Source organism: Natator depressus, chromosome 7, assembly GCF_965152275.1.
Source record: "Natator depressus isolate rNatDep1 chromosome 7, rNatDep2.hap1, whole genome shotgun sequence".
NCBI lineage: Eukaryota > Metazoa > Chordata > Testudines > Cheloniidae > Natator > Natator depressus.
The window spans coordinates 82492996-82515178 of record NC_134240.1 but is presented as its reverse complement, the minus strand read 5'-3'; the positions used below and the strand labels follow the sequence as shown (position 1 = coordinate 82515178).

Here is a 22183-nt window from a genome sequence, read left to right as displayed (position 1 = left end):
TAGAGAGTCTTACACTGACTCCAATGAGCTTTGGAACAGGCTCGTTGAGAGTGTTTTTTAAACCAAATAACTAAAAATCCAATCTTTGGTATTGGTTCCCAGCATCCTCCCCCGTCTCCATACCAGTGCCCTGTCCCACCTCTTGTACCAGTCCCCAGCATCCTCTCCAGTCTCCATACCAATGCCCAGTGCCCTGTCCCACCTCTTGTACCAGTTCCCAGCATCTTGGTCCTCTCTCTGGTGTAATTCTCCATGTTGTAACCTCTGGTTCTTTCCAGCTTCTGAGGTCCAATGTTTTTGAAAACTCTGCTGCATTTTGAGGATCTTTATTCTTCTCAGGGAATTCACTGTCTCTTCTTTCAAATCACTTTCCTTTTTAAAAAAACAAGTTGTTAATGATGATGCTAGAAAGTCCACTCCAGCAATGTTCCCTCTAATTTTTGACAGGCCATGTGCGCAAAAAATGTGTTCTGTGCAAATTTTTGTGTGCGCAGTGTTTCGCCGTGTGCACGGGGTTTAGGATTGGTGTGCATGCGCAGACGCGCACAGCTTAGAGGGAACAGTGCACTCCAGGCAATTGGACACAAAGCAGCACCTTTTCCTCAAACCTCTGCAGCTCTGATGCAGGTGGAGGGAGGGGAAGTTATAAAAGCATTGAGTTACCAAGCAACCCTCTCTGAAGAGATTCTTAGTTTCCAGGGGGAAGGGGGAGGCAAACTTGGCAACCTTTGAAAGGTCATTCTGTCAATCCCAGCGCTCTGTGGTCCATGATAATCGGTATTTGCTGTGCTAGAAAACCCTAGATTTAGAGATGAAAACAAGACATTGAGATAGGAGTTTTCTACTTGAAAAATTAAAAATCCCCAGAAAAAAAAAATCCCCTGAGGTCAGTGTAAGTTCAAGAATCCGAGAAGAAGAAAGTGAGAGAGAAGCAGCCATGATTGAAAGAAGGAAAGCAAAAGACGACAAGATAAATTGTGATTATCTGGAGAAATCAAGACACTTAACTGCCCTGTCTGATTCCTGAGGGGAAACAAATGGAGCCTATAACTTTTGCACTACAAAAAGATCATTTGTCCTGGTTTCCTTTGTCCTTCTGCTAAAGCAGCTGACACATGTAGACTACTCCGTTCTTCTCAATGTCCAGCACATTACTGGTGAGATGTCATGTTCCTTTTCCTCTCTAGCCCCTGAAAAGTGGGCTCTGCACAGTATTCACCTGTGCACACATGGAGCTGTGTTCAGTCCCTGCGTAGCCCATCTAAGAGGAAATACGGCTCCTTGTAATGAATCCATGTTAAAATTTTCCAGTGATACAGGAACCTTTATCTGATGATCTTGAGCCCTTTCTTAAATATTCATGAATTATGCCTCACAATGCCTCTGTCCAGCAAGGAAATATTAATATCCCTGTATTACAGATGAGGGCTCAGAGGCAGTGCGCATCTTGCCCATAGCCAGACTGGAAGTCTGTGGCACAGTCAGCAGTAACAGCTAGGTTTCCTGAATGGCAGTCCTTTGCCTTGCTTCCCATGGTGGTCCTTCCTCCTCGTATGTAGCACTGATGACTAGTAACCAAACTGGTGGGGTTTGGGGGTTAACTAGGACTTTTTCAGACTGGACAGTGTGTATTATTTGGCATTTGAGCTCACTTACAAAGTGCCAACCTTTGCATTGCTGGTAACGTTCCTGTACTGGGCAGCCTGAGAGTGAACATACCAGCAGGCTAGAGAAGTCCCTACCAGGTATACCAAGGGATGAGTTACAATGATTCCATAATTCAGCTAGAAAAATCCCAGGTTCAGCAGCAGCTCAGAAGGCCTAGAGCTGAGCAGGATTAGATGTTGGGATGGGTGAGAAGACTACCCAGAGTTGATATAGTAATTGTTTTAAAATGCAGCCCCCTTCAGGAACACCCTTGGATAGCAGGAGGGTTAGTATCCCTGATCTTGGCTCTGTGGCCCACCTTGGGACCAGTGGGCCCTGGGTTCTCTGTGCCTTCCTTCCAAGAGCAAGTGAAGGGCTGTCTCTCCCCCCAGTTTTTGGAAGCTGCCTCCTTGAAACCAACTCCTGTCTCCCAAACACTACGTTGATCCGGGCTCAGTTCATGAGTACTAGGTGATCCTATTCTCATGCAGATAATCCAGGGCCTGTAGTTGGCTGGTATGGTATGTCAATCAAGCTCTTTGTCTCACCCCCACAGGCTGGCTGTTTATAACTCGGGAACCTGGGTAGGCATATTTTTGGGGTCCTGGAGGTCTGTCTTCTCCCTGGAGTCTCCACAATAGCAGAAAGTTAGCTTTGGAAAGGAAATGAATTCTCACGCTTCAGGGCATAAATCTATCTCTGGGGTTGGGGATCAGGAGGAAATGTTCCAGGGGGCTGGTTATCCTATTACTGTCAATTGCAGGGTTTCTTGCACATTCACCTGAAGTATCCAGTGGTGGCCACTGTTGGAGACAGAATACTGGATTAGATTGTCCACTGGTCTGATCCCATTTGGCAATTCCTATGTTGTTCCTAAAAAGGAGAGGTGCACAGTGCGCTCTGCAGGCTTGGGGACCATTGGAGGGGAAAAGAGAGGAGTGGTACCTGGTGAGGACAGGAGTGCTGTGTGGCTAATAGAGAGCCCAGAGGAGCACAGCTTTCCATGGGGAAGTTTGCCATGTGATGTGCATTCGTGAGCAAAAAAGTGCGGGCCATGAGAAGCTGTACTGGGAAGAGGAGCAACAAGGGTTCAGAAAGATTATATCTACATTAGCTTAATTTGATCTGGACCCTGTCACCACAGTATCTAGCAGCAGGGGCAAAGGAGTGCAAAAGACTATTGCTTTGCATTCTTGTTTCCTGTGGTCTACAAAGGCAAAAAATGGGGGGAAAATCTCAAGTTACAACTACTGTAGTACAACTGTGCTGAGGGGAGAGGAGGGAGCCCATTGCTAGCATCCCCTCCACCTCAGACCTCGCATGCAGGAGGCAGTGATAATTTGGCTGCATGTGTTCCAGGATGGTACTGGGGTGGCTAATTCATGCTGCTAGGGAAGGTGTGAATTGTGGCAAGGCCATAGCCTTAGTTTTGCCTTCTTGTGCACAAACTGGTAGCTGTGCTAGTGGGAGCATGGACTACACCTGTAGAACAGTTGTCACAGAGGCAGCTGGCGAGTGCCCCTGGAGGTGTTATGACTGCACCTTGCTCTCACAGGCATGATGACCCCAGAGGCAATACCTCCTTCCCCTCTCAGCATAGCTTCCCCTTGTAGCATCCTTTATCTGGCCCTATGCAAAGGAATGGAGCAGGCAGTGTCCTTGTCCACGGGTGACCTTTGATTAGATGAAGTCATTCTCTAGTCTCAGTTGCGGTGAGGATAAGTGCAGCACTATCTCTCTGCAGCTGTCAGAGGCAGTGACTGAGGCAACACTGAGACCGATTTTCATTTGGTGAAACCAAAATGTGAAACCGCTATCTCCACGGACTCTCATATAAAACCAATAAATGCTCTGGGATAGACCTTGCTCTGTAAGAACTGTCCAGGGGTAGCTCAGAATGACAGAGTCTGAGCTTCTTCAGGAAACAGAAATCTTCTGGAGCATTGGTGGGGGTGGGCAGGGGAGTTAGTTTAAAGCTTTTATGTAGATAAAGTTTTTTCCTCCTTTGCTGTATACCACCTCTGTATTCCACACATGCATAACTGTGTAACAGGCTCCTTGCCACCTTGAAGGCCTAGAGGCCTTGGGCTAACCAACCTTGGTTACTATGGAGTCACAGGTGATCAAATGATTTCCCCTATGAGAACAGCAGCAAGCTGGAGAAAGGGGGCTATGATATCCAGGATATTATCCAGACCAGTGAGGGACTGTATTATCACCTGCCCTATAACACCTTGCTGCTGTAGCTCCCAACCTGGAGCGCTGACAAACTGCCACCAGCATGCAGGCGCCCCTCAGTGTCTGTGTATAACTGCAGCCTGTCAGTCATGCTCTTGTCATACTCTGGCTCTCACCTGCCTGGGTTACTACTAAAAGATGACCCCAGCACTCCCCCAGTCCTGGATTCCCGCTCTCCCCATCCCCAGCAAAATGTGCGTTCTGTACTGTCCATCCCTTTCCTGGACAGTCCAGAGACATTAGGTCTATTATCCTTATAAGTGAACAATACACAACAACTTGCCACCTTAAATGGAGCTACCCAGACAATTTAACTTAAACACACTGGATTGGATTAAACAATAAAACAAGTTTATTAACAAAAAAGATGGGTTTGTAAGTGAGTATAAGCATAGGCAATAAGGTCAGAAATGGTTACAAGGGAAATAAAAAGAAAATGCTTTCTGATACTAAAACTTGACAAACTAGAGTTGGATGAAGGTAAGGTTCTTACCACATGCTTCCAACACCATTACTGACCAAACTCTTTAGGTCAGGATCTCTTCCACAAAGTCCAAAGGCTGTTTCTTTTGTCATCTTAGATGCAGAGAGAGAGTGAGAGACAGGGAGAAAGACTTGGGATGTTTCCCCTCACTCTTATAGTTCATTCCCCCTTTGAAATGCAAGCTCTTTCTCTTTTTCTTTTTTTTCTTCCTCCACTCCAAACTGGTTTATTGAGAGATACAGCACTGCAGGCTGCCCAGTAGGTGGAGCCACCACCAGGGCCTTTAATCCTCTTCTTACTCATCCGCCCTGCCGGTGCCGCCCTGCCCCTTCTTGGCGTTCTTCCTCTTGAGAGTGACTCCTAGGTAAAAATTCTTTCCGGCTGAGAGAAAGACAGCATGCAGTCTCCCAGTGAAAGAAATCCCATGCTGTTTTCCCTCCCCTGTTTGCTGATATGCAGATTTTCTTTATCTCCTGCCTTCCCCCTTTCCTTGCCTGCGGACTCTGTTTACAGTTGATATGCAAATATGAGGTGAACACATCCCTTTAAGACCTGCTTGGCCCATTTTGCCTTAATTGGTGCTATGGGAGTTTGAACATGTGCCTTTAATGTTATACAGGGGGGATATTGTAACTTTACACACATTGTTGCTACATACATTTCACCATGATATTGTTGACCAGTGAGTTATTAGGTTTCAAATGATACCTCACAAGGCATGTTTTATACTAAGATTACTACAATAGTGTGCAGGGTGTGAATACAGGAGTGCTTAGCATCACAGGGACCCAGGGAGAGAGAACCAGAGGAAACTGTGGCAGAGATTGCAGAACAGCTGCAGTGAGCAGGAGGCTCTTGCAGGAGACCCTTGACCAAGAAGAAGGGTTTGGACCTAGGAGCCAGAGCCAGAGGGCTGAAGAAGGCTGAGGGCCAGGGAGAGAAGACTCCGTGGGAGTAGAAAAACACTCCCACCAGGACAGGATGGAGTGTCAAGGCAGGGAAGTGCTGCAACGAGCCGATTCGGGGAGAAGAGAAGCCCCCAGACTGAGTTTTGTTTGTGGTCAATAAATTAGACCTGGGACGAAGGGACGTTATTGGACAAAAAACAACTGTGTGAATTTTATTTAAGGAGCCCCTTGAATGGGGAAACCAAGGCTGGCAGCCTGTAGCGTGACCTCAGAACATGTGGGGGCATGCAGGAGGTGGCCAAGCAAATGACACAGTTCTACCATTACAAACAGCTGTAGAGTTACTAACGTTGGGAGGAGGGAAACCTAACTTGGTAGGCCTCATTAGTTCTATCTGAACCAGGCTCCCCTCTTGCAGAACCACTGCTGCTAACTCTCACAATTTTATCAGACTCTCGCTACATTTGGTGTTTTTTCTTAAAGCCCAACCTTCTGGAGTCTTGGGATTACATGAGAAGCTCAGCTTTGAAAGTAAATTTCTAGCTCTCCTGGTTGCAGAGAAGAGTTGGAAACATGACCTCTAGAGGCTCAAAATCAAAAAGTCAAATAAAAAGAACCCTAAAAAATTTTTAAACACAGATGATCATTTGGTGGGTTCTGGCTCAAGATTTTTCTATGCTTGGGGCTGGCAAGGGGCATTTATACATCAAAATAATTTAAATTTTTTGCATGCACTCAAAAAGGGAAAAGGGGAATTAACAAAAAGTTGGATTAAAAAAGAATTAAGGTTGAGTTAGTCTCGTTGGAGTCTAGCTCAAACCTAGGGCCTAATATAACACTTTCTTTAGAAAAAGTTCCATAACTTTTAAAAGAGCAAAATGTGAGAAGGTCTGACAGTAAGCAGTGAAGTTCCCCACCACTCTCTAATCGGTCTTCACTCATTCTTGCCACACCTGATTGACACTGCATACCCAAACTTAACACGGATTCCTAGTAATATTTGCAAAAATATATGCAGAGGTCAAAATAACGACTAAGAATTTATAAAATCCCATTTTTTTATTCAAGGGATCTATTTCTAATAATCTCCTAGTCATTTGTTGTTTTGCCTTTTGTGCAGTTGTGTGTGTGTATGTATATTTGTATGTATGTATTGTGGCAAATTGCTGGTACTACTATGATGGGTCTCGCGCTTTCTCTTCTTGCTGGGGGTGGAGAGGGCGGTTTTCAGGGTACCATTTCTTGCCCCTGAACTGGGGTATTAACTGCCCCACTAGTGTCCTAGACGAGGGGAGTGGAGAGGGAGGGACCCAGGCCCACCCTCTACTCCGGGTCCCAGCCCAGGGGCCCTAGGGATAGCGGTAAACTACGTGAACTAGCAGTTCCTTCCCCTGGGCTACTTCCCTCTCCTGCCCTTCAGCTTGTGGGGCTTCCTGCCCTCTCTCTGCACAAACCAGGTGTCCCTTTACCTAGGGTCTTGGTCGTGTTAGCCCACTGCAGCACTTCTCCAAACTCTCCTCTGCTTCCCTCCAAACTGCTCTCTACTCCAATATTAATCCACTTTGCTTCAACTCCTCCAACTGCTCTCTGCTCCAACACCAAACCACTCTGCTTCAACTCCTCCTCTTGCCTGATTGAAGCAGGGTTTTTTTTTATCAGGTGACTAGCTTCAGGTGCTTTAATTAATCTATAGCAAACTTTCTTCCCTCTACAGGAAATAAGGTTCCCTTCTAACACTCTCCTTGTACTTCCCCATTTACGTCACCCCCCCAAACTGCCCACCCCGCAGCCGTGCCCATCTTGTCGGGCACTCTCAGGAGAGGAATAATCGGTGACACTGGGCGTGGCACTAGGTAACTTGAGAGGGTGCAAGACCATGAGTGTCGAGGAAGCCCCCCCCCCGCTCTAGGCCACCTGGTAACTCAGGAGGGTGGAAGACCACGAGTGTCGAGGAAGCCCCCCCGCTCTGGGCCCAGGCTAGCCTGAACACTTCTCCCTCCTGAAGGCTGCTGTGTTATACCTTGTGTTTGCTTTTGTTTTGTTGCATAGTTTTGCTTTATCCTTTTTGGTGATTCTTTGTAAGTGTTACACAAATAAAATTCTTTTCTGCTTCAAAAAAAAAAAAACCACTCTCCTCGTACTTCTCCATTTACGTCCGCCCCCCCCCAAACTGCCCACCCTGCAGCCGTGCCCATCTTGTCGGGCACTCTCAGGAGAGGAATAATCGGTGACACTGGGCGTGGCACTAGGTAACTCGAGAGGGTGGAAGACCATGAGTGTCGAGGAAGGCCCCCCGCTCTAGGCCACCAGGTAACTCAGGAGGGTGGAAGACCATGAGTGTCGAGGAAGCCCCCCTGCTCTGGGCCCAGGCTAACCTGAACACTTCTCCCTCCTGAAGGCTGCTGTGTTATACCTTGTGTTTGCTTTTGTTTTGTTCCATAGTTTTGTTTTTTCCTTTTTGGTGACTCTTTGTAAGTGTTATGCAAATAAAATTCTTTTCTGCTTTAAAAAAAAAAATTACTCTCCTGTAGCCATCTGGCCCGACCCTGTCACAGCACCTAAATATCTTTAAAAATCTGGTCCCAAATGACTACAGTGACAATAACAATTTATTCTCTTTGAATTTTTTTTAAAGTAGCTATTTCTGCATAAGGCCCAAGTCAAAGGTAACTTATATTTGATGTTTGGTTAATTAAGATTGTTCATGATAAAAATAAGCTTTGCACTTAACTGTTTATTTTATTACTAAATGATAAATGCAGCTTAATTTTTTTTTATTTTAAAAAAGAAGCAATTCATTTATAGGTTTCAGAGTAACAGCCGTGTTAGTCTGTGTTCGCAAAAAGAAAAGGAGTACTTGTGGCACCTTAGAGACTAGCCAATTTATTTGAGCATAAGCTTTCGTGAGCTACAGCTCACTTCATCGGATGCATACTGTGGAAAGTGTAGAAGATCTTTTTATACACACAAAGCATGAAAAAATACCTCCCCCCACCCCACTCTCCTGCTGGTAATAGCTTATCTAAAGTGATCACTCTCCTTACAATGTGTATGATAATCAAGGTGGGCCATTTCCAGCACAAATCCAGGGTTTAACAAGAACGTCTGGGGGTGGTGGGGAGATAGGAAAAAACAAGAGGAAATAGGTTACCTTGCATAATGACTTAGCCACTCCCAGTCTCTATTCAAGCCTAAGTTAATTGTATCCAATTTGCAAATGAATTCCAATTCAACAGTTTCTCGCTGGAGTCTGGATTTGAAGTTTTTTTGTTGTAATATCGCAACTTTCATGTCTGTAATCGCGTGACCAGAGAGATTGACGTGTTCCCCAACCTGAAGCAAATACTCACCAACAGCCACACACCACACAACAGAACCACTAACCCAGGAACCTATCCTTGCAACAAAGCCCGTTGCCAACTGTGCTCACATATCTATTCAGGGGACACCATCACAGGCCTAATAACATCAGCCACACTATCAGAGGCTCGTTCACCTGCACATCCACCAATGTGGTATATGCCATCATGTGCCAGCAATGCCCCTCTGCCATGTACATTGGTCAAACTGGACAGTCTCCACGTAAAAGAATAAATGGACACAAATCAGATGTCAAGAATTATAACATTCATAAACCAGTCGGAGAACACTTCAATCTCTCTGGTCACGCGATTACAGACATGAAAGTTGCGATATTACAACAAAAAAACTTCAAATCCAGACTCCAGCGAGAAACTGTGGAATTGGAATTCATTTGCAAATTGGATACAATTAACTTAGGCTTGAATAGAGATTGGGTGTGGCTAAGTCATTATGCAAGGTAACCTATTTCCCCTTGTTTTTTCCTACCCCCCTCCCCAGACATTCTTGTTAAACCCTGGATTTGTGTTGGAAATGGCCCACCTTGATTATCATACACATTGTAAGGAGAGTGATCACTTTAGATAAGCTATTACCAGCAGGAGAGTGGGGTGGAGGGAGGTATTTTTTCATGCTTTGTGTGTATAAAAAGATCTTCTACACTTTCCACAGTATGCATCTGATGAAGTGAGCTGTAGCTCACGAAAGCTTATGCTCAAATAAATTGGTTAGTCTCTAAGGTGCCACAAGTACTCCTTTTCTTTTTGTGAATTCATTTATAGTCACCTCTGAGATTAGTTCAGTTACAGAACATAGTGCTAGGTGAGCATAGAACTGTATTATTGAGTTCTTTCTTTTTCCCTATCTTATCTTCTTCACAAGAAAATACCAAACAGTCATACTTGTTTATTAACATAATTCCAAGAACCCATGACTCCAGTCCCAAATAAAATGTATTAAATTATAAAACAAAACAAAACAAAACAAAACACTCTCCTGCTACCCTCTGGCCTGCTGTATAACCGTATATATAATTGGGAGAGTTTGTGAAGTTTGGGTGGGTGGTGTGGTGGTGCCCACTGATGAAAGACTTTGGCAGTGGAGTAGGGTGACCAGATGTCCCAATTTTTATAGGGACAGTCCCGGTATTTGGGGCTTTTTCTTATATAGGCTCCTATTACACCCTATACTCTGTCCTGATTTTTCACACTTGCTATCTGGTCACCCTACACTGGGGAAATGGTTCTGCCCCTTAGCTGTTCATTTCCAGGATCTCCCTTTTGAGAGTTTGTCTTTGAGGTAGAATTCTCCTATGGAAACTGACACTGTAATGCATTTTCTGTATTAGGTAGACTTTGAACCTTAACTATTTGTTAATGATGCCTTTTGTTTTCTAGTGCATTTAGAAAAATGAAGAGGGTGTGAATATTGAATTCTCTGCATGTGTTTCTCTATTTTATTTCCCCTGAAAAATCTCTCCCTGTTGCTGAAGATATGCAGGCCCAAGGGCAGACTGAGTTACGCAGGCTGGCGGGCAATTTAGCACAACATGATGCTTTGCAGGGATCTGAGCTTGTCTTCCAGTGGCAGGGGCTAGGAACGCTGAGGAAGCAGCATGTTCAGCCCCTGCAGGGCAAGGAGTGCCTCCTGTTGATCTCCAGGGAATCTCTGGTGGTTTTCAGGACTAAGCAGAATGACAAGCTATGGAAAGAATTGCATCCAGTCTCCTCCTTGTGGAGCAGGGATGTTTGCTCGCAGCTGATATCTCAATCCTGAGGTTAACCAAGGCTGCAAGGGTCCAGCCCCTGCATGCATGTGGCTGCAGACAGAGACTGTATGCTGCTGCCATGGGTGCTGCTATGGTCCCGGCTGAAGTAATTGCTGAGTTACGTGGCAAAGTTTCCTACCGAGGGGAAGAAACAAAGCAGCCCTCCCAAGAAACCTTTGGCAGAGGATTGCAGGTTAATTTTCCTAGAGATCTCTATGGAGGATTCATGGGACATCCCATTCTGCATAAACCAACTTTTCTGCAGAGCCCCCTCTGCCTAGCTGTACAAGGAAATGAGAAGCAGATAGAAACTGTTCCTGTGTTGGTTATTTCACTACCTCTTGTCCCCAGTTAAAAAAAGCAGTACATGACCAGATGTGTCCCTGCAGTACTGAAGCAGAGTAATTACCAGGTTCCCTCCCTTGCACCAGGCTTTGCAGAGCTGGGCTGCTGCTCAAGACTCATAAAGAAGTCCTGGCTTGCCATTCCACTGGATCTCCCTGTTGCCTATCTACCATCCTCCTCTGCCTGCACTTCCTCGTCTAGCACAGCATCCCCTGGGTTCACTCCAGTAGCCAGCGACTCCAGCCCCACCCCACAGTATCCAGGGGGCTCTTGGCAGTAGAAGTGGGGTTGCCTGTATGGATTTTGTGTAGCTCCTTGTAGAAGCAGCACGTCTGCGCTCCGCACCAGAGCATCTATTTGCCTCTCTTGCCTTCTGGTATGCCTGCCTCAGCCCCTTGATTTCCACATGGCACTGCTGGGTGTCCCTGTCATAGCCCTTCTCCACCAGTTCTCAAGGGATCTGGCCATAGATCTCAAAGTTCCTGTTGTTGGAGTGGAGCTGTGACTGCACAGCCTTCTCTCCTCACAGACCCAGGAGATCCACCAGCTCCCCTGTGCTCCGGGCAAGCGCGTTTTTGCCGTGTGGAACTGGCATCATCAACTGGGCAGTTGCTCTCCACGCTGCGCAAACAGGAAAAGCAATTTTAAAACTTCCTGGGGCTTTAAAGAGGGAGGGGCATTCAGCTGTGTACTGGCTGCAGGGCAGCAGAGTTCAAAGCGGTGACCAGAGTGGTCCTGATGGTCATTGTGGGACACCTCCTGGAAGCCACTTAGGGCGATCTAAGCAATGCAGTGTCTACACTGACACTGCACTGCTCTAAGTACGTCACAAAAAGCTCTATGCTTCTCGTCCAGGTGGTTTTATTAAGTCGGTGTAGCAGGTGAGTTATGCGGTGGAAGGAGCATTGCAGTGTGTACACCTCCATAGTTAGGCCAGCGTAAGCTGCCTTACACCAACTTTGTAATGTAGACACGCCCTAAGACTTACCAATGTGTTTAGATTTGTACCAGGAATAGGTAGGAATGGCCTTGCTGTGATACCAAGGAATTTTTGTCCCTCACACTGTACTGCTGGCCAGCTGCGCATTGTTATCAGAATGATTAAAAACTGGCTGTCACTTGTGCTACCTTTCTTTCATATTTAAAAGATAGGTCTGTTAGGGGGCTTATTCCTTCACCCACTTACTTCCCTGGTCCTCCTTGCATGAACAGAGAGCAACAATACCCGAACTCCAAAGGTGCAAACGATTCAATGTTTATTGGGGTGAACTTCCAGCAAGCATGATTCCAGTTTCCTTTCTTAGTGTCCCCCTTCCCAGCTCTGACAACACAGAGCCTTACCTGTGGCCCTGTTCCCATTCCTGCCCTTAGCAGGACATGATTCCAATTCCCCCGCGCCCCCCTCCCCACTTCCTGATTGACTGCAGACTACATAGTAAAACTTGAGTTCTGCTTTGCTATACCTTAACCAATCATTTTACTGAAATTTAACTAACCAATCCTAACATATTGTAACATGATTATTTAACCAGTTATATGCCACCACCTTAATTAGTTTACACCCAGCAAAATTAATTATACAGCAGACAGAAACAATCACAGAACCAGACAGAGATTATACAGACAAACAATAGGGAAATGGGGACTACAGTGATAGAACACCAAAGAAATGAGGATTTCACATCCCCGCTATTGATAAGTGAGTTCTTGCCAGACGGGATGCTATCAAACTAAGTTTCCTTTTACATCTTCTAGGCACTTCCCTTTCTCTGGAGGCGATAGGCATTATCAGGACAGGATTGTATTCCTAACAGCCCAATAGCACCTTATTTCAATGTGACTAGTTTGGAATGTGAGGATGTGACCGTTCGCTTCCCAGTTTATGGCTGCCTCTGCTGCTTAGCCAAAGGCCTTAGCCCAAGAACAAGGCCTCAGACTGTCACAGTAAGAGAAGGCTCTTACACCGGCAGACAGTGATTTTGCTTTTTTCTTTTATACCTCTATAACTAGCTAAGAGATAAGAATACACCTAAATTCTTAGAGTATAGGCCTTTACAGACAGGCCTGAATATCTATATCCTAACAAGGTCCAACTCTTGTAGGTGCTACTATCAGCTCTGATTATTCCTTAGATACACACCCACTAATGCCATTGGCTTCACTGGCAGTTGCAAACAAGCTTCTGAGGGGGCAATCAGGTCCATTAACTATACTCTGAGGTTGTCTTGAGCCATAAGAACATTACTGCTGTGTTCTCTCCTTTTCTGCCTTCCTTGTGTTTACTTGCCTTAATGTCACTCTATGCATATGACTTCCACTCTAGAAACCAAGTTTCACCCCTCCATTGCCTCAAAATCCAGCTCTCCTGAGTGCCAGTACAGAGTGCCAGTGGAGGTGAGCCAAAGAGTACCAGCCTCATGTAGGATCAGGTACTTGCTTTATACAGTGTTGTAAATAGATGTACAGTTTAGGGGAGAAGCAACATCTAAAACCTCACTAGGAAGCAGAGATCTTTCTGCAATGCCTTATGCTAGGGAGGGAGTTTTCTATGCAGGCAAGAATTAGCAAACTCAGCACGTTGGGCACCGGCGGTGCTTGGAGCGTCAGCCTCCACTGAGATATGACCTTCCTGACCTTTCTTCCCATGACTGTGAGGGGGAATCTAAGCTCCCATTTGCACACACAACCCCCACTCTGCTTTCCTTTGGCTGAGAAATGGCCTCTGGCAATATAGGGGGCTTTATGTATGTCACATGGTCTGACTGAGGGCTGGAATTCCTCAGGGCTTCCCTGACTTTGATACAGAAACATACTGTGCATTTTGATCCATTTCATTCCTGCTCCTGATGTTTTCGCTTTCTCTTCACCAAGCATCTGCGGAGGTTTTCTCTCTTGCAGTGATGAAATCAAAGTCATAGCTCTCTTCCTCTTGCTTCCACTCTTTTTTTTGTAAGACTGCTTTATACAAAGCATACCAAACTTTTTTTTTATTCCTAGTTCAGCATCTTGCCTCGAATGCATGAGGAAAAAGGTTTGTAACCCTTCAGCCACACACATGCACACAACTCATATGGATGGTAAAACCATGCACACTTATACTCATATGTGCATTGCACAAGCAACCTTCTATCACACACCTCTGCCCTCAAAAGCAGATATGTACAGACTTTCATACATGACACATTCATGGTGCAAGCGTAAACTCATATGTGCCTGGTGCATGTATAACACTTATGACTCTCTCAGCCATGTTGCCTGCACACACACAAATATCAATAACATTTGACCATAGAGCAAATGCTGGACATTTTTGTTTTTAAGGTGAGGTAGGGTTTTGGCCGGGGGCCAGAGGGTAGGGTATGTTTTTTTTAATAGCGTAAATGAGAAATAAACTCTGTTGCATTCTGTGGAATTACTTTTGTGTACATTTAGTGCAAATAAGGGGCGAATCAGGCCTATTCTCTTTAATTGGTTTTTAAATGTAGGGCATGGGGTTGCACAACTATAACTCAAGGCAGGATTTAGGCCATGTTGTTTGTATTGTACAATATCAACAATATTGATAGGCAAAGTTCTGCGCTAGCAACTGCAGCGTTCCTAGAAAGTGAGTCGTTTGATGGTTACAGAGACTGACATAAAGGGAATCTAGTGAATGAAACTGTAAATTATGTGGAGTGCTTGTTAGCACTTTTGGATAATGCCTCACCAAAGGAACATGATGAGCCTTTCACTGCGCAAGATCTGGGTTATGTGTTGTAGGGGAAAAAATAAAGTCCTGGGTCTAATTCTTAACTTGTCCACATCACAAAACCGCTGCATGATTTGGTCTGACTTCCAGTTCAGAAGGTGACCAAGTCTGGAACAGCAGACCGTACTGAAGTTTGGGATGGAGATGCAATGCAGAAGCTCAGATATAGCTAAGGTCTCGCTCTAACCAGGACTAATTGTCTCTCACGCCGGGCACTAGAATTCCCTCACACTGCCCAGATCTCCCCTCTATTCAACAAAAACACCTCTGTTGCTCTGCTGCTCGCTCACAAACACAATTATGTTATTACCAATGTACCTGAGGAGGAGAAAAGGGCCTGAACGCTCCAGTGCTAACATTTCTGATCCTGTTTGTCTGCACTGGTTCCTGACTCTAGCACTTCCTGTGTGTGGCACTGTTGAGTAACTGTGACATTCCCCAGGGTACAGGGTGGACTGCTGTGTCCTGTTAGGGGCTTTGCCTTCGCCCCTCCCCTGGTTCTTGTCATGCAGACAGAAAGCAGAAGACCAGAAGTCCAAAATGCAGGCAATGCAATGTTTATTGGGGTTAATCAAGCAAGCATATTCATAGCTCTGCATGCCAGTAGAGCCTTTTTCCCAGTGTCCCAGTTTCCCTTTCCTTAGCAGGCATAATTATAACTGTCGTGCATGCCTTTGATCCTACCCCTTACAAATTATAGTCATATTCCGTTTTGGAGGGTCTTGGGTCTGGGGGGCTTCGGTACCACCTCTTTTATACCTTATGGGAGGGGTAGGGAGTGAGGTTGTGTACTGGCCAAAGCCAGGCTTTTCTTTGGCTTGTAGTGTTTCTTATACCTTCCCCCTCCATCCTCCTTGCCCTTCCCAACTGGTTGCTTGACCTTGTCTTGAAATAAGAGTCGAGACAGTCTTCAAGTGTACGTCCATATATTATATTCCCATGCTACCCAGCAACACTTTAACTCTCTTCCTTCTCTCCTTTCATTGTACTAAACCCCTCATCTGGTTGTGGGAAATGCAACACACAGTGTCTTTGTTCTTTGTTCACATGTATTAGTAAGGACATAAGAGTATCAAAAATCAAACCCAAAATGCTATCTCAGACTAACAAACAAGCCTGTATACTAACCTGCCCCCTCAGCTCTCCAGCCTGTGATGCCTTTTACACTGATTTGCTGGTGAACAGCAACCCGTCCGGGCTCTGCTCATTCACATCCACTAGCATGTAAAATCAATCCCAGCTGAATACATGAATGCTATGCCCAGCCATCCCTGAGTTAAATACAGGGTAACACCCGCATATCCCCAGTCCTAGCCTTACTCCCCAGAAATGTGTGGCTTACACTGCTTACTCGCCCCCTGGACAGTACAAACTCATAGATAGTTTGTCATTCGAACACTGGTAATGATTATGCATCAGCCGTGTTTATCAAGTAGAGGTTCCCAACACACTTTAATCGAAACACACATTGGTTAAGATAAAACAATAAGATAAATTTATTAACTATGGAAAGATAGATTTTAAGTGATTACAAGTGATAAGGCATAAAAGTCAGAACTGGTTATAAAAGAAGTAAAAAGATAAAAACATGAGCTAGTCCCTAACTTTACCGAGCCTAATAGGTTTAAAAACAAAAAAGGAGTTTTTCCTCACCAAAAGCTTACAGTTTTCTTTACTAGCTGGAAAATCTTCAGGCCAGGACCACTCCCCCAGTTCAATGATGCTGCTTCTGTCTTTTAAGTGATCCATCTGCCATGAGTACAGATGGAGGGGAAGAGGTGAGGTGGAAGTCACTGTCTTTCATTCTTATATCCCACTACCTTCTTTGAGGATTACTCTCCACTAGGGTACAGACAAACAGTCTCCGGTGTAAGTGAGGGTTGAACCCTTTCTGGGAGGAAATGTAAAAATTTTGTTTATCCGCCATCCTGGCTGGCAAATGGCCGATTAAACAGGTAATGTCCCTTTAGCATCTTGCTGGTGTGCTAGGGTGTCTTTGTCATTGAGAAATTGGTTTGTGGGTATTACACAGAACTATAACATATTTCACTAACAATCATACAGTAAAATCTCATAGCTTTACACACAGCGTTGTTATACACATCTTAACAGGTCAGTCATGTTCAGCAGATTATGAGTTTTCAAATGATATCTCACAAGGCATACTTTGTACAAAATATATCATAACCTTATAAAAGTAGTGAACATGGGGTACAGGGTGTCACAATAGGATATTATATACTTGATGGATGAGGAGACATGCAGGAAGAGCTTGTGTTCCCAACATCCTATGTATCTAACATCAGCAGGAAGTCAGCAGCAACTCCAGGCAGTTAGACCATTTAAAATCTTAAATATAATATTAAACGTCCACCTTCAATTAATGTACTCAGGAAAGGTCACTTGCAATTACATGCACAAAGAGAGGTGTGAGCGGAGGCTCTGAATACTATGCTAAGCTATTCAAGATGCTGAAAAGGATGGCTTCTGTAAGTGGATAATTGCTGGAAAATGGATAAAAGTAATAAAAATTACAGGTTTGGTGACAACTGATGATGGCTCTGTCCTATCTCCCTTCACACTACTGAGGTACCTGGGGTCTAAGTTCTCAAGGAAGATCTGCTCACATTCTGATCATTCCAACAGATGTTTGCATTTATCCCTCTCTAGCCTCCTGTATAAAAACGACGCGCTGTATGCTCATGCTGCAGTGACTAGCGAAGCACCTGAGAAGTGGTTGTGTGTGTACCCCTTGTTTTGTGGTGGTGCTCTTAGTGTGGAATTGTTAACATGTTATCTGTTCTTGTGCTGCTTTCCTTGCAGCCCATGGCAGGGAGGGAGGGAGGGATGGAAGGAGGAGGTGTGTCGGGTGTGGGAGGAATTGTCTCCCTACCGTTGAATGTTAGAGATGCTGGGCTGGTCTGAGCTGTGAGGCAGCCTATGTAAGGCTACTGTAAATTAGAATAGCCCCTAAGGCTGCTGTAGTTTTTTGTGGGGACCACTCTATGTGCTCAGCCAGCCCAGAATCTGAGTGGCACAAAAGTGGTTTAAAAACACCTTTGCTGCCTAACCTCCTGAGCTCCACATTCAGTTTCTTGAGTACTAATTCTGTCTCAAGCATAGTGAAAGTTAGTCTGGTATCCCCATAATCCCTAGTGGCTGTCTGTCCACAAAAAGCACCCTGCAACTACAATTTAGTTGTAGCACAAGTACAATTTAGTGTTATTGGCAGTCTCTGCTCAAGGCCCAGAAATGCCGTGAGAGCATGTTGCCAGTGAAGACTGAGAGAGACATTGGCAGATGGGTGAAATGGGGCTCTAGGATTGAAATGAGAGTGGATGCACTGGTAGAACTGTGTGAAGGAAGCATGCATAGTAGCTGTTCAGTTGTCAGAGTCTAGATATTATTATTATTCCTATCACTTCCATAAGCACTAAAACTCAGTAGCAACAACTTAAACAACATGAAAGTAAAGTGCCTGACAGCTCTGAGGATGGATGTTGTTGGCAGATTTTTACCAAAAAAGATGCATGGATTATCTCTGTTTCTAGTGATTGGCACAGTTGGATGCTGCCACTTTTACTGAACTAATTCGACTTTCCCATATGCAACAATTCCTTCCCTACAAGGGGTGCAGCTTTAGGAAATGTACACTCAGCATGGCAGTAGTAGCTTTGCTGAAGAGAGCAGTAAAGCCATCCTCAATTCCACCCCTGCTACTTAGAGCATGGATTGTTTGTTTGAAAAATTGCAACATACTTAAATATCTTTTGAGGGTAAATTTTTAAAGTGAGCAGAGATGGGGCCATGACACAGACTTTCTAAAGACGAATAATGCCATTTGGCAATAAGAAGCGGATTAGTTCCATGAGTCTGACATTTCCTCCTTTTCTTCCTCTCATCCACTCATCCTTTTTTTCTTGCTTATGTTGTTCTAGGCTCGTCAGTGACCCAGTTGCTTGCCCGGGACCTAGACAATGACCATCTTGTGTTTGGTGTGGTCGGGGAGGAGGCCAGCAGGTTCTTTGCAGTGGAAAGCGTGACTGGAGTTGTATGGCTCAGGCAGCCCTTGGACAGAGAGGTAATGTCATTTGCTGCTAGAAGACAAGCTGCTACACCTTGATGTGTTTTTTGTCAGAAATATTCCCTTTCGAAGGCACCTGGTAACCGGAGGGAAGGGGCAAATGGAGAGGACCTTAACCAAATATCAGAATGGAAATTATTGCTCATTTTTCTGTCTGCCTCTTGTATGGGGTGATCAGGAGCCTTCTCAAAGCCGTACCTGTGAAGAGTGAGCTCTCCCTGTGTGGTAACTTTTGAAGTTTAGGCATTCGGTTTTTTTTTAAATGATCAATTGAAATTTTCCACAGAAAGCCAATGCTGTGTGTGTTGAAAATTCATTGAATTGAAAATCCAATTTTCTGTTGGAAAAAGTTTCAGTGCACAATTTTTGTCCAGCCCTAAATGAGCCTTTCCATAGCAAGGTGGGCACACATCCCCTTCTGGTACTCTGAACCCTTGATCCAGACTTCATGGTAGTGTAAGGAGCTATGTTGATACCCAATTCTGCAAATGTGTGTGTGGACTGGGCTGTGGTTTATATACCAGCATAAGCCAATCAGTGGGCAGTGGGGAGCCACCACTCAGGCCCTGCGTTCTGGTACTTTCTGCAGTGCCTAACTTCACAGGGTTCTCCAGCAGAAACCCAGCCTACGCTTTCAATGGTAATGCAGACGTGTCAGTGGCTCAGAATCCACATGGTCCCAGGTTTTAGTCCCGCAGGTTCTTACATCTACCACTTCAAGTCCCCCTTTGGGGTGGTGCTGGTCCAGGCTTGTCTGGGTGAATCCTGTGGAATTTCTCCAGCAGGTCAAGGGCATGGACATAGGAAGCAGGCTCCCAAGTGTGCTCCTTGGGGCCATAGCGATCAGGTAGTGCAGGTGGCCATGCATCCATTGGAAATCGAGGACAGCATGCACTTTGTACTCTTTATTACTCTGGATTTCAGCTGGTGGAGGCAGTGTGTGCTTTGATTAAGGAAGGGCTTCAAAAAGGAAACATAAAAAATTGGGTGTATTTTGGGAGACTGGGGAAGCTATAGTTTAAAGGTAACTGAGTTAATCTGCTGGCATATCAGGAAAGGTTCCAGGAACTGGTAGACCAATTTCCAGAAGGGTCAACTGGTGTGGAGATGTTTGGTGGTGTGCCACACCTTCTGGCCTAATGCAAATGTTGTAGCTTCTTGTCGCTGATGGTCTGCATGCCTCTTGCAAGCCTTCTGTGCCTCTTCTAGATGGTTCCTGAGCTCCTCCTGAATGACGTGGATCTGTTGGACCCATTGGTGGCAGCTGGATTCAGGGAGGCTGCTGGTAGTGTCTGGTGAAAAAGGGGGTGGAACCTCTAATTAGCCAAGAAGGAGCTCCGACCTGTAGAGGCATGGTCAGTGTTATATGAAAACTCAGCACATGGCAGGAGTCTCCAGGTGCTGAGGGGCTTGGTCCAGGGCATCTTGGTATGTGCACAGGAGTGTATTATAAGCTTGGACTTTGGCCTGCATGTGGGGCCATCATTAAAAAGAGGCAACCATGAGGGAAATCTTAAGGTAGCCAAAGTGACCTGCCAATGAAGCAAAAGGGAAAGGCCATAGCACCTTCAGTTGGGGATGTCCCTGGGGGACATATATGTACTTGTTGAAGTATGTTCTCCTGTCCTGCATGGAACAATGCATCTTAGCCCCTAATGGCATAGACTGTGTTCCTTGGGCAAGCAGGGTCTTCTTTTGAGTAGACCGGATGAGGGAGGGTACATCTTGCTGAATTGTGACTTTGACAAAATTACTCTGTTTGAGGAGGTAGGGAGGTTGAAATGGAGGTTCCTTGTTTTCCAAGTAGTCAGTGTCAGCGATCCCTCAAGGTCGAGGATGATCTCTTTCACAGGTTTTATTTTTCATGGGTCCTTTGGTGACTGAGGCGTCCAGTTCTTGAGCCACAGGCTCATTGGCAGACATTGCAGATGGTGTTGGAAAACAGGGTTGGGCCATGATTGCTGCATGACAGTTGTCTTTCCTTTCTTTTCTGGCATTTTTCTGCAACCAGGGGAAGACGATTTTCCTCTAAAGTGGACGTTGCCTCTCTGACAAGTCTTCACCAGTTATCCCTATCCTGGTCTGCTGTCTTTCAGTGCGTTGTGTTGATGCCACATCTCTTGATGTTTATCTTGAGGGTGTCTTTAAAGTGTTTCTTTTGGCCTCCCCTTTTCCTTTCTCCTTTGGTAAGTTGGGCATACAGCAATTGATGGCAACCTCTTCAACCTTTCTCGTCTCCATTCCAGAACGAAAGTAATATCAGCAACAATAACTGAACTCCAGTACACAAATGATTGTGCTGTAGTTGCACATTCAAAGGAGGATCTTCAAACAGCCCTTAATTGCTTCTCGGAAGCTTACAACAGCTTAGGTTAACTCTGAACATAAGCAAAACAAAAGTTCTCCACCAGCTGGTCCCCGGTCAATCATCAGATCCAGCAAGGAAGATCTACGTTGACAACGAAGAACTGGAAAATGTAGAATACTTTGCCTATCTGGGCATCCATCTCTCACAGAGGGCAGACATAGACGTCGAGATTCAGCACAGAATTCACTATGCCAGCCTAGCCTTTGGCAGACTGTCTTGCTGGGTGTTCAACAATCACAACATCAGAACACATACTAGACTTTTAATTTATAAACCGGTGGTAATCCCACTCTCCTCTATGGCTGTGAGACTCAGGTGACTTACAGAAAACACCTGAAAAACCTGCAATGCCAGCACCAGCACTTTCTTCGATAGATCCTCAACATAAAGTGGGAGGATCATTGCGCTAATGTCAGTTTCCAAGTAGTATTCCTCCTTTCCTAATAGTGTTAGTTTTCCCATTTCAGTTACCCAGGCAGTAGGTAGTTGTAAACTTGAATTGAGAGAACATCAAGGCTCATTTTAACTGCCTCTGGTTCAAAGCGTGGGCCTTATGAAGGTACTCAAGGTACTTGTGCTCTGTAAAAACCTGTACTGGGTGCTGAGTTCCCTCAAAGTGATGACTCCATTCTTCAAATACGGTTTTGATTACAAGCAGCTCCTAGTCCAGTATTTCATAGTCCATCTCTCTGGGGGTGAGTTTTTGAGAGTAGAATGCACAAGAGTACAGAACTGACTGTGGTCCAAATAGCTGTGAGAGTGCTGCCCCAAGACCTAAGTTGGATGCGTCTGCTTCCACTGTAAAAGGGCACATTGGGTCAGGGTGTGCCAGAATCAGGGCCATGGTGAAGGTGATCCAAAAGCAAGCTGGACTTCAGGCAGCCACATGAATTGAATGGCTGTACGAAGGAGGGAAGTCAGTGGGGCTATTTGTTCAGAGAAGTTGGCGATGAATTGCCTAGAAAAATTCAGAAAGCACTGAAATCCTTGGAGGGTCCACCTCTGCTGTCTGGTTGTGGATGGCTTTCACCTTCTTCAGGTCCATTTGAATGCCCTACGAGGAGATGATGTTGCATAGAAATTCAATGGTGGTCTGGTCGAAGGTGGACTTCTGTAGTTTGGCTTACAAACGATGCTTCCATAGTCTCTCAAGGACAGAACAGACATGATGTCCGTGCTGCTCAGGGTTCTCAGAAAACACCATCAAGGTAGATGATCACACACTGGTCCAGG

General features: G+C 45.2%; 1 protein-coding gene across 1 annotated transcript in view; it reads left to right on the top strand.

The window, feature by feature from the left end:
* The window catches only part of CDH23 (cadherin related 23), a 552537-nt gene that overhangs the window by 142721 nt on the left and 387633 nt on the right, over positions 1–22183 (top strand). Inside the window, exon 5 of the mRNA XM_074958929.1 lies at positions 18437–18579. Within this exon, the coding sequence (XP_074815030.1) occupies positions 18437–18579 (143 nt within the window). The remainder of the gene's footprint in view (positions 1–18436; positions 18580–22183) is intronic.